We start from the raw sequence: 15915 nt of genomic DNA, 5'->3' as shown, positions 1-15915 counted from the left end.
GTAAACCCGTTAAAAAATCGGTTCCTGATCAGGTTCCTGAAAAGATTCCTACTGTGTAAACCTGTTAAAAAATCGGTTCCTGATAAGGTTCCAGAAAAGATTCCTACTGTGTAAACCTGTTAAATGTCGGTTCTTGATCAGGTTCCTGAAAAGATTCCTACTGTGTAAACCCGTTAAAAAATCGGTTCCTGAAAAGATTCCTACTGTGTAAACCCGTTAAAAAATCGGTTCCTGATCAGGTTCCTGAAAAGATTCCTACTGTGTAAACCCGTTAAAAAATCGGTTCCTGATCAGGTTCCTGAAAAGATTCTTACTGTGTAAACCTGTTAAAAAATCGGTTCCTGATAAGGTTCCAGAAAAGATTCCTACTGTGTAAACCTGTTAAATGTCGGTTCTTGATCAGGTTCCTGAAAAGATTCCTACTGTATAAACCCGTTAAAAAAATCGGTTCCTGATCAGGTTCCTGAAAAGATTCCTACTGTGTAAACCTGTTAAATGTCGGTTCCTGATCAGGTTCCTGAAAAGATTCCTACTGTGTAAACCTGTTAAAAAAATCGGTTCCTGAAAAGATTCCTACTGTGTAAACCCGTTAAAAAATCGGTTCCTGAAAAGATTCCTACTGTGTAAACCTGTTAAAAAATCGGTTCCTGATAAGGTTCCTGAAAAGATTCCTACTGTGTAAACCTGTAAAAAAAAAAATTGGTTCCTGAAAAGATTCCTACTGTGTAAACCTGTTAAATGTCGGTTCTTGATCAGGTTCCTGAAAAGATTCCTACTGTGTAAACCCGTTAAAAAATCGGTTCCTGATAAGGTTCCAGAAAAGATTCCTACTGTGTAAACCTGTTAAATGTCGGTTCTTGATCAGGTTCCTGAAAAGATTCCTACTGTGTAAACCCGTTAAAAAATCGGTTCTTGATCAGGTTCCTGAAAAGATTCCTACTGTGTAAACCTGTTAAATGTCGGTTCCTGATCAGGTTCCTGAAAAGATTCCTACTGTGTAAACCTGTTAAAAAATCGGTTCCTGAAAAGATTCCTACTGTGTAAATCTGTTTAAAAATCGGTTCCTGATAAGGTTCCTGAAAAGATTCCTACTGTGTAAACCTGTAAAAAAAAATTGGTTCCTGAAAAGATTCCTACTGTGTAAACCTGTTAAAAAATCAGTTCCTGATCAGGTTCCTGAAAAGATTCCTACTGTGTAAACCTGTTAAAAAATCGGTTCCTGATAAGGTTCCAGAAAAGATTCCTACTGTGTAAACCTGTTAAATGTCGGTTCTTGATCAGGTTCCTGAAAAGATTCCTACTGTGTAAACCCGTTAAAAAATCGGTTCTTGATCAGGTTCCTGAAAAGATTCCTACTGTGTAAACCCGTTAAAAAATCGGTTCTTGATCAGGTTCCTGAAAAGATTCCTACTGTGTAAACCCGTTAAAAAATCGGTTCTTGATCAGGTTCCTGAATAGATTCCTACTGTGTAAACCCGTTAAAAAATCGGTTCCTGAAAAGATTCCTACTGTGTAAACCCGTTAAAAAATCGGTTCTTGATCAGGTTCCTGAAAAGATTCCTACTGTGTAAACCCGTTAAAAAATCGGTTCCTGAAAAGATTCCTACTGTGTAAACCCGTTAAAAAATCGGTTCTTGATCAGGTTCCTGAAAAGATTCCTACTGTGTAAACCCGTTAAAAAATCGGTTCCTGAAAAGATTCCTACTGTGTAAACCCGTTAAAAAATCGGTTCTTGATCAGGTTCCTGAAAAGATTCCTACTGTGTAAACCCATTAAAAAATCGGTTCCTGAAAAGATTCCTACTGTGTAAACCTGTTAAATGTCGGTTCCTGATCAGGTTCCTGAAAAGATTCCTACTGTGTAAACCCGTTGAAAAATCGGTTCCTGAAAAGATTCCTACTGTGTAAACCTGTTAAATGTCGGTTCCTGATAAGGTTCCTGAAAAGATTCCTACTGTGTAAACCCGTTAAAAAATCGGTTCCTGAAAAGATTCCTACTGTGTAAACCTGTTAAAAAATCGGTTCCTGATAAGGTTCCTGAAAAGATTCCTACTGTGTAAACCTGTAAAAAAAAATTGGTTCCTGAAAAGATTCCTACTGTGTAAACCTGTTAAAAAATCAGTTCCTAATCAGGTTCCTGAAAAGATTCCTACTGTGTAAACCTGTTAAAAAATCGGTTCCTGATAAGGTTCCAGAACCGCTAGCAAGCTAACATGGCTTATAACATGCTAATAACATTACAGAACAAGTTTGTCTGCTGTTATGCTGAGAGCCTATTTGTGTGTCCATTAATGAGCATAAACGTGTCGAGATATAATTAGCGGTTTCCTAGACATAAAAACGTTTTGAAATACCTCAAATATGAACACATTTCCTAACCCCCCGTCCCATATTGCCCATAAAATCTCTCAGCCTGTGCATTTCATATAGTTTCATGGGACATATCTCTTACCAGTGTATTAATTACGACTAATAAAAGGTGTCACATATATTAATAGCGGCTCTTATCTCTCTCACAGGCACCATAATAAGATTAGCAGCGTGCAGGGCAGCCGTCTCCGAAACCTCACCCACCTGGAGACTCTGGATCTGAGTAATAATGACATCATCGATGTGAGAGAGCACTGTTTCCCCCGTGGCCTCCGCGTCCGAGAGCTGTGAGTCAACCGTACTGTCTGTCTCCGTTTCTTTCTTTTTCCTGACTCGGCAAAGCTGGAACATTCATAACGTCTAACCTTCGAATTTCGTCAATATTTTCCCCCAAATTTTCCCCGAAACCTTCTCGACACGTGGAGCTGTAGTATTTATCGAGAGGTGACGTTGTTGAAAATGATTGACAGGTGTGAAAACAGGTCAGCCGACTGTCTGGGAGGAAAACTGCAAATAGACATTTTGGAAGTTCGGAATTTTTTTTTTTATTTCTCCAGTCATTTCTACAAGTTATGAAAATAATTCAATAATTTGAAACGTAACATTTGTCCAAGGGTCATATCGGTCCAATCGTCTTCGTGCTGAATAACTAGAATTTTTTCACCGACGTCCCATCCACGGTGTATTCCCACCCCGGCTTTCCCGGGATAGGATCCTGACCAGGATAAAGAATGTACTCTTTGATTAAACTCTTTTATTAGACGGTAATGTGTGGAATTTTGCTTCCCACCCCCCCACCCAGGTCGCTCAGCGGTAATAAAATTGTACACCTGGAGTTTGGCGCGTTCAGGAACCTGAACGACACGCTGCAGGTCCTGAGGCTCGGCAGGAACCGGCTCACCCAGCTGCCCGTCAAAGGCCTCGAGCTTCCCAGACTAACGCAGCTGTGAGTACACACACACACACACACACCTGAGACAGAACATGACGTGCATACATCAATCAACTGGGACTGTTGACACGTTTGAGCCACACATTCTGGACAATAATAATATTAATTACGCTCCGTGACTCGTGAATATTTCGGTGTTTAATTACGCAGGGTGGAGTACCGCGGTTCTAAAAATACGTAGATTAAATAAAAAGGTGTTCTGTACAGACTGACGAAATTGTTTTTAAACAAGTTAATTACAGAGCATTAATTAATTAACAGTGTTAATAATTACACTGGTGCGTGTGTGTGTGCATGCATGCTTGACGATCCGTGGCCGCAGGACAATGGATCATTTCATCCAATCGCCACTGTTCGGTACAGAGCGCTTCACATAGTTCCTGGTAGTAGTTCCTAGTTTAGAAAACTGTACTGTAGAGGATGTAAAACTTTCTTGAATCCCTGATGCAGGAACTAAAACATCTCTGGTTCCTCCGGGTCTAATGTTCCTGGGTTTTCCCGAATAAAAAAAAGGTGGCTATACTGGTTCCTTAATGTTTCTGGGTTCCACAGTTTCTGCATTTCTGAAAAGGGTACTCTAATGGAAACATGCCGAAGGTCCCAGAGTTCCTGAAAGGTTCCATTGTTTCAAAAAAAAAAAAAAAGCTCTAGAGTGAAAGTTCCTGACTTTAGTTCCGGAGTTCTTGAAAAAATTCCAGGTTTCTGATAAGGTTCCTGAATGAGAATGCTTGAGTTAGTCCCTGAGTTCTTGAAAAAGTTCCTCAGCGTGTTTCTGAAGGTTTACCGAGTTTCTCAAAGATCTCCTGAGCTTCTGAGATGGTTTCTACAGTAAAAAAGCATTAGTTCCTGAGTTCTTGAATATTTTTTCAGGATTGCTCCGACAGAAACATGCCTATTGTTCCTGGGTTTCTGGGAAAGTTCCCGAGTTGCTGAATTTATAGAAAGATTTCTGAAAACGGTCCTGGGTCCATGCAAATGTTTTCTGCCTTCAGTCCTCACACCTGGAAAGAAATTGTGCCGCTGATCTAAAAAGGGTGCCCTCACCTCCATTACTCTCTCTTTCTCTCTCTATCGCTGAAGGCATGCTTTGTTCTTTGGGTCTGGGCGTTACTGTATCTCCCGTCTGCTTGTAGCAACAGGGTGAAGAACACAAAGCCACCACCAGGATGTTTGTGTCTCGCTTTGCTCTTAGGCACTACACCCACTTTAGCTCTCGCACCTGGGTGTTGTATCTGGTTCCTCAAAGCCACAGCCTCTGTGTGTGTGTGTGTGTGTGTGTGTGTGTGTGTTTTCAAGGGCTTGGTTGGTCCTAATGGTACAGTGACATGAGAAGGAGAATCCCTCATCTGCTAAAAGAATGTTAATTACTCTCTATTGTCCTTTTGTCATGTGCTTAATAGCTAATCTATATTAATACCACAGCACTGCTGCATTCTGATTGGTCAGAAGGTGCATTGTTTTATTTTTTTGTCATAGAGAGACTGTTTAACTCTTATTCAGATATTTAGTGATAAATGAAACTGTGTCTTGGAACAAACGCTTTCATCCTTCACACAAGTGATGAAAAGGAATAACAAAAAAAGCACAACTAGAGCTTATTTTATTATTCTGTTCTGCTGTTTAAGCTTATTATTATTATTATTATTATTATCATCATCATCATCATGAGACCCAAAAATGCTAAACGCTACTCCTCCTAGAGCTTTCAAGATGTATGCACCAAACTTGCCACGGACCTTCAACCTGTTCTAATCTAGTGTTCCGTCACTTTTCGTACTGATCGGAATGACGGTTTTCCTGTTACAGAAGCTCAAATATGTCCAAAATTCCTATTGATGTCCATTGAAAATTCCCGACTGTTATAACTCCTTGCGCTTTCAACCTACTTCCACCAAACGCAGCAGAGTCCTTCAAGCTGTTCAGACTGATCACGTTGTCTCTTTACTGACTGATCAGAATGTCGTTCTGTCCGTCTGTAACCCTTCCGTTCTTTCTTTCTTTCTGGCGTTGTCAAGCCAACATCAGAGTTTGTCATGATGAACTTTACTTATCTAGTTTTATATCGTACATTTTTTTTTTTTTTATCAACCCTCGTTAGATGAGCGTTCATTGAGTTCATCAGTGCACTGTTTACACACACACAATAATATCAAAGATTACACACCTTTAAAATCAATTACACGACTTAATAACTCAGTTACTCCACTTAGATATGAGTAGTAACTGTAACCCCCGCCCCTTTCTCTTTGATCATATCAGTCATGTGACTTTTCCTCAGGGACCTGAGCAGGAACCGGCTGCGCTTGATCGAAGGCCTGACCTTTCAGGGTCTCTCCAACCTGGAGGTCTTGAAGCTCCAGCGGAACAACATCAGCAAACTCACGGATGGCGCGTTCTTCGGCCTGGCACGCATGAGAACCCTGTGAGTCCACCGTGTTCCTCGATATACGTGATGAATTACTTAAAGGACTGTGGTGGCAATCATATAACCATTATAAACTCATAAACATGTATGATTGTTTATCTAGCAATTCTGTGGGTAAAAAAAAAAGAAAAAAGTCCTGAATATTTATAGTAACCGGGGAGAAATTTGCATACTAAGTAAAGTTGGTATGTTTTTATGTGCCAGTTTTGCTGTTGTTAATTACAGTAATTTCATGTCTGGTCCTTAATTATAACGAGAATGAATTGGATAAAATCCAAAAAACCTGGTCTTGGCTTAGTAATTTGAATCATCATTAAATCTGAGACACATTACTGAAGTTCAATCTCTCCGCCTACAAGACGTTCGCAAGCCAAGTGCAATTTGCAAAATTTCCCTTAATGCTGAATCATATTTAGAGCCATCCGTCTTCATTTCTGCGCTCTGACAGGTAAATTGCAGCCGGGTTAGTCGTTTAGGATGTAATAACCGAGCTCTGGCGTTTTGCTCCCGCAGCCATTTGGACTATAACAGTCTGAAAGAGGTGAACAGTGGCTCTCTGTACGGCCTCCAGTCTTTGCTACACCTCCATCTGTCCAACAACTCCATCTCAAGCTTCAACCCTGAGGGATGGCGCTTCTGCGAGAGGCTGCGAGAGCTGTGAGCTTTTTTTTTCCCCCCCACTCTCTCCACTCACTCTATTTATTTCCATCAGAGTCTCCGTGCCTTGTATACTGATATACAATAGTACGAAAAGGAAAATCCAGTTAAATACAAATTCCAAAGAAACCCAGTTGGAATAACGAAGGTTTGTATTCTCGTAGGCATCTGGGACATAATAACTTGACGAAGCTGGCTGAGGGCAGTTTTGTTAAGCTAGCCAACTTGCAGACTCTTCAACTGAGCCACAACTCCATCAGCTATATAGCAGAGGGGGCTTTCAGAGGTCTCAGCTCCTTACGCTTACTGTAAGTGCACACATTACGGTCATTTTTACAATGATTTATGTACCATGTATGTATCAAGTGTTGGCGATTTTATTGATATTCTCTTACCAACAAACGCCATTGAAAATCCAAAACATCTACTTTGTGAAAATTGGTAGGGGGCGGGGGGTGGATGGGGTTGTTGTTTTTTTTGGGGGGGGGACCCAAACCATGTGGACAAGCAACGGGCATCAAACCAGTCGTGACAAGAAAAATGCCACCCACCTCTTGTAATGCAGTTCAGTCGGTCTAGCATAAGAAGTACATTTGCATATGTTTTGGGGGTGTGGCTTTGGGGGAGTGGCTTTGGTGGACACACTGTACTTGTTTGGATTTTGGGTCAGCCCACACTAGCAACGGTTAACAGTTAACAAATAGAGCTCTAAACCATGACTGCTGATGCTGTGTAACCGTTAAAACAAGCGTAGATTGGGCTTTAGGCTACGCTTGTCTCGAACCTCACGGATGCTTTTTGTTTTCTCTTCCTAAGGTACTAAATCTAGAACGACAGCTATGGCTTGGAAAGCCATTATTCTGTGTAGACGTGTTGCGAAAAGTTGCCATTTGTGTTTTTGTGTCTTTGAGTGAAACCTCTTTTCTTCACTGTGCTTTCTTCTTTGTTGGCTTGTCGGTTCCCACCGGGCTTCCTGGGTGCCTGGGCTCGCTGTGCCAGGTATCTCAGGAGAGCCAGGCACTTTTTTTTCTTTAAAGGAAACTTTAAAAAAAACTTCTAAATAAATCAAACAATGGTGACTGACACACACACACACACACACACACACACACACTTGTGCTTCACTGTTTCTTGTGTTGCTCCTTACTAACGCATTTGTTCTTGTTACTGCTCCCTTTTTTTCACTCTCTCTCTATCTTTCTCTCTCTCACCTAAAGAATTAAGCCTTTGCATGAAGGCTTTCTCTCAATGGGGTGCGAGACTTTGGCCTTACTGCGCCCCCCACCCTTTTACTTCTGATGGCTGAACCATGGGGGAAGGGGCTCCTCATGTGGGAATGAGAGGGTCTCTGTTTGACCCCCACCCCTTCATTTTTCTCGTCCTTTTCTTCTATCCATTCTTCCCGTCCGTCTCGCTTCATTGCTCTCTCATTCCGCGGCCTGTCCTCCTGTTTGATGTGCTAATCTTTCTACCTCTGTGTGAGTTTTCTGTAGGGTTATGTGCGCTTTGCTACCCCGCTCGCTCAGCCATCCTGGTTGTGCTCTCTTACTAACCCCCCCCCCCCCCCCCCCGCCTTTCTTTCTCTCTTTTTATCTCTGTATTGTTTGACAAGACAGTTCTAATCTAATCATGGCTTTAGTGTGCGGCGCTGAAAGGGAGCAGGGCAAGCTTTAATTGGTACGCGCCGGGTGAGAGAGGAAGAAGTGGAAGGGGGGGACCGAAGGCCCTGGGCACCGCCATTAACGACCCGCCGCTCATTTAGGACCAGCCAGCCAGAAAGAAAAAGGAAACTGGCAGCCAAGGCAGAGTGAAAAGAGAGAGAACGAGAACGAGAGCCAAGGTGGTGTGAAAGGGAGAGCTGTCAAACGGCAATGGAGGTTTGGAGGAGTGGGTTTGAAAGAGGGTCTTTGAGTGGTGCACATACACAAAGCATGTCTCAAAGGGAATATTTTTTTTCCTCCTGCATTTGTTCCGCTTTTGTTTAAATACGTACAGATGAAGTTTGAATGAAAAGTAAGAGGTGCGAGTTTCCAGTAGCAAGTGATCGCTGGAGCAGTGTTGCAATCAGACGAGGGAACTTGTAGTCCGATGCCGGCGTGGTCGTGGCTTGCCCACTCTGTCTGGCGTAAACTTGCCAACGGCTTCATGGCGCTGAAAGATTCTGAGGCCTGGGTGTTTGTGTGTGTGTCAGTACCATTCAGCTGTCATGCATTATGCATGCGTTAGCCTGTGCATGGCTGTTTTCCGCAGCCTCATGCTTCTCAAAGGAAAGAATGCATTTGGCTGGCAGAGAGAGAGAGAGAGATACACTGAAGAACTGGACGGGGGGGGGGGTTGGGGAATAGGGAGGGAGAGAGCTCTTCAGACCAGGTGTGTGTCTGGGAGTATGTGTGCAACCTGTGACTCTCAACCATATGCCTGCCAAGAGTATTGAGACAGGGCCAAGACTACTTTACTCCATCTCACTTCACACTCGCTTTCTTTCTCTCTCTCTGTCTATAGGGAGCTTGACCACAATGACATTTCTGGAACAATCGAGGACACCAGTGGTGCCTTTGCAGGCCTGAAGAAACTCCGGAAGCTGTGAGTTTTTTCTTCCTTACTCTTTTCTCTCCTCTCCTCTCCCACTTGCTCTGCCCCTCCATCCCTCATCTCTCCCAGTAACTCAAACATATACTGGTGAGCCTCAAGCAACCACCATGTTATTTCGGGCTCAGTTGTTCAAGACTGAATAAGAGCACGTCCCATGGAACACGCATTGGATCTGTTTCATGAGATTTCAGATGTGGTTCCACACCATCAAGTGTCTGAGCAGTAAGAGTTCAATCTGACAGACCCTAGGCAATTGACATCTTAAGAAACCGTCGTACATTTGTCCACTACTTATAGCACCAGGAAACTTTTTCTATTGATCACAGATCCGGTGCCAAAGGTTCCTGTTTAAAACGGGTAGCAACAGGAAGTAATGGTATTTGGGTAAACTTCTTGCAGCCAATTTGCGCTGGATGGCCAATCATCTGATTAGACAAAGCAACATCATGATATCCCAGCAGTTGTTCCATGTAGAGCTTAAAGTTCCAGCATCTCTCAAATTGGTGGAAAATCAACCAGAACTTCCCCAGTTCAGTTGGCTCAGCTTCTAAAGGTCCGTTAGAAGGTCCTATGCTTCTGGGATCTCTTCAATCCCTGTATCATAAGAGTGGAATCTGAGGGACATCTGAAGATTATGAGTGTTGACTGACGTCTTTAGGACAGGGCTTCCTTGTGCTGAGCTTCTAAGCATCTTCTCTGTGGTGAATTGGTGACCTGTGGGCCTTTTATCCACTCTCCAAAAGTACCACACTCTTTGGGCACCAAGACATTGATTTTTTCCATTGGTCAATGCCAAAGTTTTTTGTTCAAGTCTGGTACCCATGGGACAATAACAAACCTGTTTGTCAAAGAAGTGTATCGTCAGTAATTTGAGCTGGTTGACCAAATCAGCCAAGCAAGCAACGTGATATCCAAGCCCCTTTTCTTTCTGAACTTATTGTCACATGCCATACAGATGCTGCAGTCACATGACCAGAAGCTAAACCTCAAGCTCAACCTCAAGTTGGCTGAAATTTTTTGCCCAATTCTTTTCTTCTGTTGATTGCACTTGGGGGAACCATGCTTTAAGATCTTACAGAAGCTACTGTGATCTCTCCATGCTCTGGATGAGAATGTTTCCATAATAAGAGAGGAATCAGAGGGACAGTATTGGAGAGACTTCTAAGAAGTCTTTCTGTGGTGAATTGAGCAAGCTCCCCCGGGTCCCCTAGTCGGGCCCTGCAGTTGTGTCAATTAATCCTGAGGGTGTGAAATGGAAGGGTGAAGGGGCATCTGGCCTCATCAAACACCATGTTCGACCCCCTGCCCTGCTCCTTTCATCCCGGTGATGCGCAGCCCTGGCAAAATCCCACTACAGTCACTGGTTTCTGCCGGAGAGGCCATTGAGCCGGCCTGGGAACGAGAGCGAGGATGACAGAACGGAACATCAAAGGACTTTCCGCCTCCTTTGTGCATGTGGACGTTCCCATAGAGCCATGCGGATGAGATGTGTAGACGGGTCTGTAGTGTAGTTTTATCAACCGAGTGGATTCTTTGCCGTTGCTTTGTTCCTGTCGTTCTTGCTTGCACATTGATGTGACTGAGAAAATACCCACCGTCCCTTTATTTTCTTTCGCTCTTTCATAGAGTTCATTCATCTCCCTTTGGACAGATCACGTTTTTAATCCCTTTTTATTACGCGTGGATCGCCTGAGGTTTAGATGCAGATTAACCCTGCTTTCATAACATGCTAATGAACAGAGAGAATTCATTTTAGTCAGTCCCTTTAGTTTTTTCGTGTTCCGCAGACAATGCCATATCTTTTCAAGGCAGTGCAGACTTGCATTTTACTAGGTGCTAAATACCCATAAAGCTCAAATCAAGGATGCTAAAGTAGCCAAGAACAAATGGAAGCTTATTAGCATGGTTGTCTACATAGTCTACTAGAGCTTTGTGTAGCTTTTGTTTTAAGGCAAAGACAGGAGGCCGGAGGGTCAGTTAAAGCTCACTGCAGAGGTTTAGGGCAAGGTCCCAGCAAAGCTAACACCATAGTAAAGCCAAAGCTCAGTATGGGGGTTCAGGATTAGGCCAGGTAAGAAAAGATAAGTTCGGTGTTGTGGTCTAGGACAAGGCCAGGGAAAAGTAAAGCTCAATCTGGAAGTTCAGGTTGAGACTGTAGAATGAATAAATATCAGCACAGATGTTCAGGACAGGACAGGGCAGAAACCGAGTTAATGCTCAGCGTGGAGGTTTAGGATGAAGCCACAAGAGAATCTGGGTGGCTGCCCTGGTGATTAGTGGCCAAAGGAGATGAGAAAAGGTGATGTCTCTACCTCTCTCGCTCTCTCTCTCTCTGTCAGGAGCTGACAGATCCTGTCTCTCTGTCAGGTACATCGTTGACAGACATCACAGGGCGCCTTAGTCTCAGTGTAGAGGAGGGACCAAGTAAGGATTGTACTGCTTGCGTCACCAGGATTCAAAACAATAGTATCCAACCTGCCAACACAACAAATGAATACACCGAGCCAAGATTTTGGAAGCCTGACCACCAGTTAACTGCTTAGCATTTCCTTGCTGATTGTTCTACTGCACAGTCAAGCGCAAGAACTGGTCTAAAGGGGAACGAGTGTGACTTGGTGTTTTAGTTCTATTTGACCAACTTGGGGTTGATGCAACTGGAGAGAAGACTGAAACAGTGACAGTGACTACGTTTACACGGACAGCAGTAATGTAATTATCGACCTTATTCTGAATAAGACAGTATTCTGATTAGGGTGTGTACATGAGTCGCTTTTAGAAGATTCCTTTCATGCTCCTGTTTTACATGTTATAGAACATAGATCGATTGACGGCACACGTCATTACGTCCCCACGTCACGCCGTCCGACGTCCCTCCAGAATTTCACGTATCGACAAACAGTTAGTCTTCGTTATGGTACCGTATACAGTTTTGGTTGTTTCATTTTTAATTTTATGAACGCTTCAAGTGCAGTTAATTATTAGTCGTGCTGTACGTGCAAATAGACGGCTGCTTGAAGCTGTGGGCTGCCTCCCAAACCACGTACTTGCCTACTATATAGTAGCTGAGATACATGTACTTCACCTACTATATAGCAGGTAAGTACGCGGTTTGGGACGCAGCCGTGCTCTCGTTTGCCGTCAAACGGTTGAGCGCTGCCGTGTGTGATCGTGTCCTGTCACAAAATGCGGTGAAAACTCTCACACGACGTTAATAGTGTGATTAAGGTGTGTACATGTCTGTAACGCACGTCGATAATGCGACTAAAACAGGAATCCTCCACACGTCTTAAGTCCATTTGTGTTTACTTCGAGTATGACTTTAATCGGATTAAGGTCATCAATAATCGCTGTTTACATGTTAGTTTCTTAATCAGAGTATCGTCTTAATCGGGTTCATATCGGATTATCGTTGTCCATGTAAACGTGCTGACTGATGACTGTCATTTTTACAACTCAACAAGGAAGAAGTGTTTGCCAGACTGGTGGTTAGCCAGTTTACTGCAAAAAAAACAAAACAAAAACACACACACACACACACACACACACACAAAAAAAACCCCACAACTGACAGAAAGGCTCGTTGACAATGGCTATTAAATTTCATCAACCATAAAATGACAAAAATGTGCACCATGGACAAGTGAATCCTAATTTTAAGCAATTGTTGAGGAAGGTGTAATGAAACAGAAACCAATCAGCAATGAGCAGGTACCAAACTTGAGCAGGAAGCAGCAAATTCCTGGGGGTCCTAAAACCTTGTATGAAGAACGAGTGGGATTATCTTCCTAGAAGGCCGCAAGAAGCTTGTTCAGCGTTTGATAGCCAGCCCATGACAAGGCCGCTTATTAATCTATAAGCTTCCGACTCGTCCCCTCGCTGAAGCCTCTTTTCATGAGTTTGCCCCTGCCCTGTCATCACTGCTACATTCTAATAAAGATAAAAGTGAGCTTTGAAGGGCAGTGTGGGAATCCCAATCTCTCATCCTCTTCCTTACGCAGTTTGAATTTCCAATACCTCAATGTCTTATCAGATTTAAAACCCCACTAATTGTGCTTTCTCTCTCTTTCTCTCCCCTTATCTACTTTCATTTATGAAATATTTCCCCTTTTTCTTCCTCATCCCATCCTTCTCTCATCTCTTGGAAACGCAGGACGCTGTTCGGAAACAGGATCAAGTCAGTGGCCAAGAAAGCCTTCTCAGGCCTGGAAGCCCTGGAGCACCTGTGAGTATCCCAGAATGCAGTGGTGCACTGCCAAAAACAGATGCTTGAGAGGGCTGCTAGCAATTTAATAGCGTCTTTGTAAAAGGAGAAGAGCAAGGCTGTATGGTTGTTGCTGGGGTTGTGTTTTTTTTTTTTTTTTTTTTCTCTCAGAGCCAGCTGCTCAGAATATCACTCCAGCCAGCTTCAGCCTTTTCTCCCTTAGCAAGAAGAACATTTTGTCAAAGAAATGGAATTTAGTCTTGGAGAACCAGTTTGAGAGTATAGACTTAGTGAAATACACTGGCCTCGTTCTGCCTAGGCTAAAGTAAACGTTTGTACAAATACAAGCTGGCATACGTACGTATACGAGACACAGAGAATGTGTATATACCATGTGTACGTTGGGGACGCTCCAAAACCGTCTCTCTTACGTCTGAACAGAAACCTGGGCGGAAATGCCATCCTCTCCATTCTACCAGATGCCTTCAACAGTATGAAGAATCTCCACATCCTGTGAGTCCCAGACGTATTCAAAATATTAAAAAGGCACACACTCGCATGCTTTTGACTCCAATTTCTTTTCGAACTCTAATTTCAGTTACTGTTTAAAACCCGTGTGTTAACTCTCTCTCTCTAAGTCTCGTAGTCTCTCTCTGGAAAAAAAAAAAATCTCTCTTTGTGTCTCCAGCGAGATCTCGAGCGATAGTTTCCTGTGCGATTGCCAGCTGCACTGGTTTCCTGAGTGGGCGGTGGCACGAGAGCTACAGGCTGGCGTCCACGCAACGTGCGCACACCCCGAGAGCCTGAAGGGCACCAGCATCTTCCAGGCTCCAGCACAGAGCTTCGTTTGTGGTGGGCGTCATTACACGTCCTGTTATATTACATACTCCCGTCCTGATGGACTTAATTGCTTGGATCGGGCGTGTTAGGTTTGGGTTTAGACCAATCTCTACAGGAGATTTTGATCGGACACGACTTGACGTTCACGGAAATATAGGACTGATTGTTAGGAATGTAGCCTGTGTATTTACAAGCAGGGGTAAGGCTCAAGTTTACACCAAAGAATGCGAAAGTTTATTCAAAAGTTACTGTGTGTAGACTTCAAATGAACATTTCGAAATCCTCGTATGATGTTGGGAGTTTCTCTTATAATAATTATTATTAATAATCGCTTCCTAAGAACGTTACCCCTGAATAATTATTGAATCATGCACACAGATTCCATAAAACTGACCGGTTTTGGACTATGCACACACATACGATGTACAAGACCATGAAACCTTTGAACCCCGACCATATACAGTATGCCCATGCCTTCCAAAATGTTAATAACAACCGTGCGTATTTTTCCTCCCCATAGACGACCTGCCCAAACCCCAGATCACGGTTCACCCCACCCCCACAGCTGGTGTGTTAGGGAAAGACGTGCGTTTGACGTGCATGGCGGTAAGCAGCAGCAGCTCGCCCATGACCTTCACGTGGAGGAAAGACCAGGAGCCGCTGCCTCACGCCCACGTGGAGAACTTTGCCCACTCCACCTCCAGAGACGGAGCAGGAATCATGGAGTACACAACCGTCCTCCATCTGCGCGACGTCAAGTTCGAGGACGAGGGCCGCTACCAGTGCGTCATCTCCAATCACTTCGGCTCCACCTACTCCAACAAGGCGCGCCTCAGCATCAGCGGTAGGTTTTGTTTTTACGCTTTAAGGAGCAGTGGTAGCTCGATACGATGATATGCTTTACCCATTTTTTTAAATTCATACTCTTTACATTGCTCCAAAGTTAGCTACTAAATTTACATCCGTGATGTCTGGGAGATAATTTACTTATCAAACCCAATAAGCATAAACTCTAAACCAAGAACTGGCCCAAACATCAGCCACCGGATTAATGAACAGCTTCCTCAAACCATACAAGGTGGCCAAAAAAAGCACAATTCCCGTCTTCCTGTAGTTATGGGGGTGGAAAAGGGGCCAAAGTGAAACAAAACATAAATGCGCTTTTATTTATTTATTTATTTTAAATGAAGACTTGTGTTACCACATGTTGCTGTTTCAGATCACTTCATCCTGATAGTGTTAGGGTTTCGGGACTTATTTGCTAAATTAAGGAGCAGACCGGGACTTCCTTCAGGAGAGAAATGTGATTAGTGGTCCTTTCTCCTTCCCTCTTTCCTGACCGCTCTGTCCAAGCACATTTGGAACAAATTGATTTAGCGCCGATGTTGTGCAGACAGTGACTCTATTACACAGCCTATCAGCCGTCCAGCAGATGCAAATCGATTGTATTTGGGAGGTTTTATTCTATTTATTGATTTATTTCATGGTTTTGTGTCTAACCCGTTCCCAAATCCGACTGAATTAGTCGGTGTTTCGTGCAGAAATAAACTTGACCATGGCTAATTCACTGCTTTTTTCCCTACACACACACACACAGTGCTGCCTTCATTTGTGAAGACCCCACGTGACCTCACTATCCGGGCTGGCGCGAAGGCTCGTCTGGAGTGTGCGGCAAAAGGTTATCCGCCTCCGCAGGTTGCTTGGCAGAAAGACGGTGGCACGGATTTCCCGGCAGCCCGTGAGCGGCGCATGGAGGTGATGCCCGACGATGATGTGTTCTTCATAATGCACGTCAAGCCCGAGGACATGGGTGTGTACAGCTGCACGGCCAGAAATACAGCAGGCATGATCTCTGCCAACGTCACGCTCACCGTGCTGG

The 15915-nt window shown here is 43.6% G+C and overlaps 1 protein-coding gene across 1 annotated transcript in view; it reads left to right on the top strand.

Moving 5' to 3' along the window:
• lrig1 (leucine-rich repeats and immunoglobulin-like domains 1) overlaps positions 1-15915 on the top strand; it is a 44250-nt gene that overhangs the window by 22388 nt on the left and 5947 nt on the right. Inside the window, exons 4-14 of the mRNA XM_053652399.1 lie at positions 2519-2656; positions 3172-3315; positions 5600-5743; positions 6260-6403; positions 6568-6711; positions 8906-8986; positions 13146-13217; positions 13638-13709; positions 13885-14048; positions 14557-14880; positions 15634-15915. Coding sequence (XP_053508374.1) covers positions 2519-2656; positions 3172-3315; positions 5600-5743; positions 6260-6403; positions 6568-6711; positions 8906-8986; positions 13146-13217; positions 13638-13709; positions 13885-14048; positions 14557-14880; positions 15634-15915 — 1709 coding nt within the window. The remainder of the gene's footprint in view (positions 1-2518; positions 2657-3171; positions 3316-5599; positions 5744-6259; positions 6404-6567; positions 6712-8905; positions 8987-13145; positions 13218-13637; positions 13710-13884; positions 14049-14556; positions 14881-15633) is intronic.

Source organism: Ictalurus furcatus, chromosome 21, assembly GCF_023375685.1.
Source record: "Ictalurus furcatus strain D&B chromosome 21, Billie_1.0, whole genome shotgun sequence".
In the NCBI taxonomy this organism is placed as follows: domain Eukaryota; kingdom Metazoa; phylum Chordata; class Actinopteri; order Siluriformes; family Ictaluridae; genus Ictalurus; species Ictalurus furcatus.
Note: the sequence above shows the minus strand (reverse complement) of the source record. Positions and strands in the feature narration are given on the sequence as shown.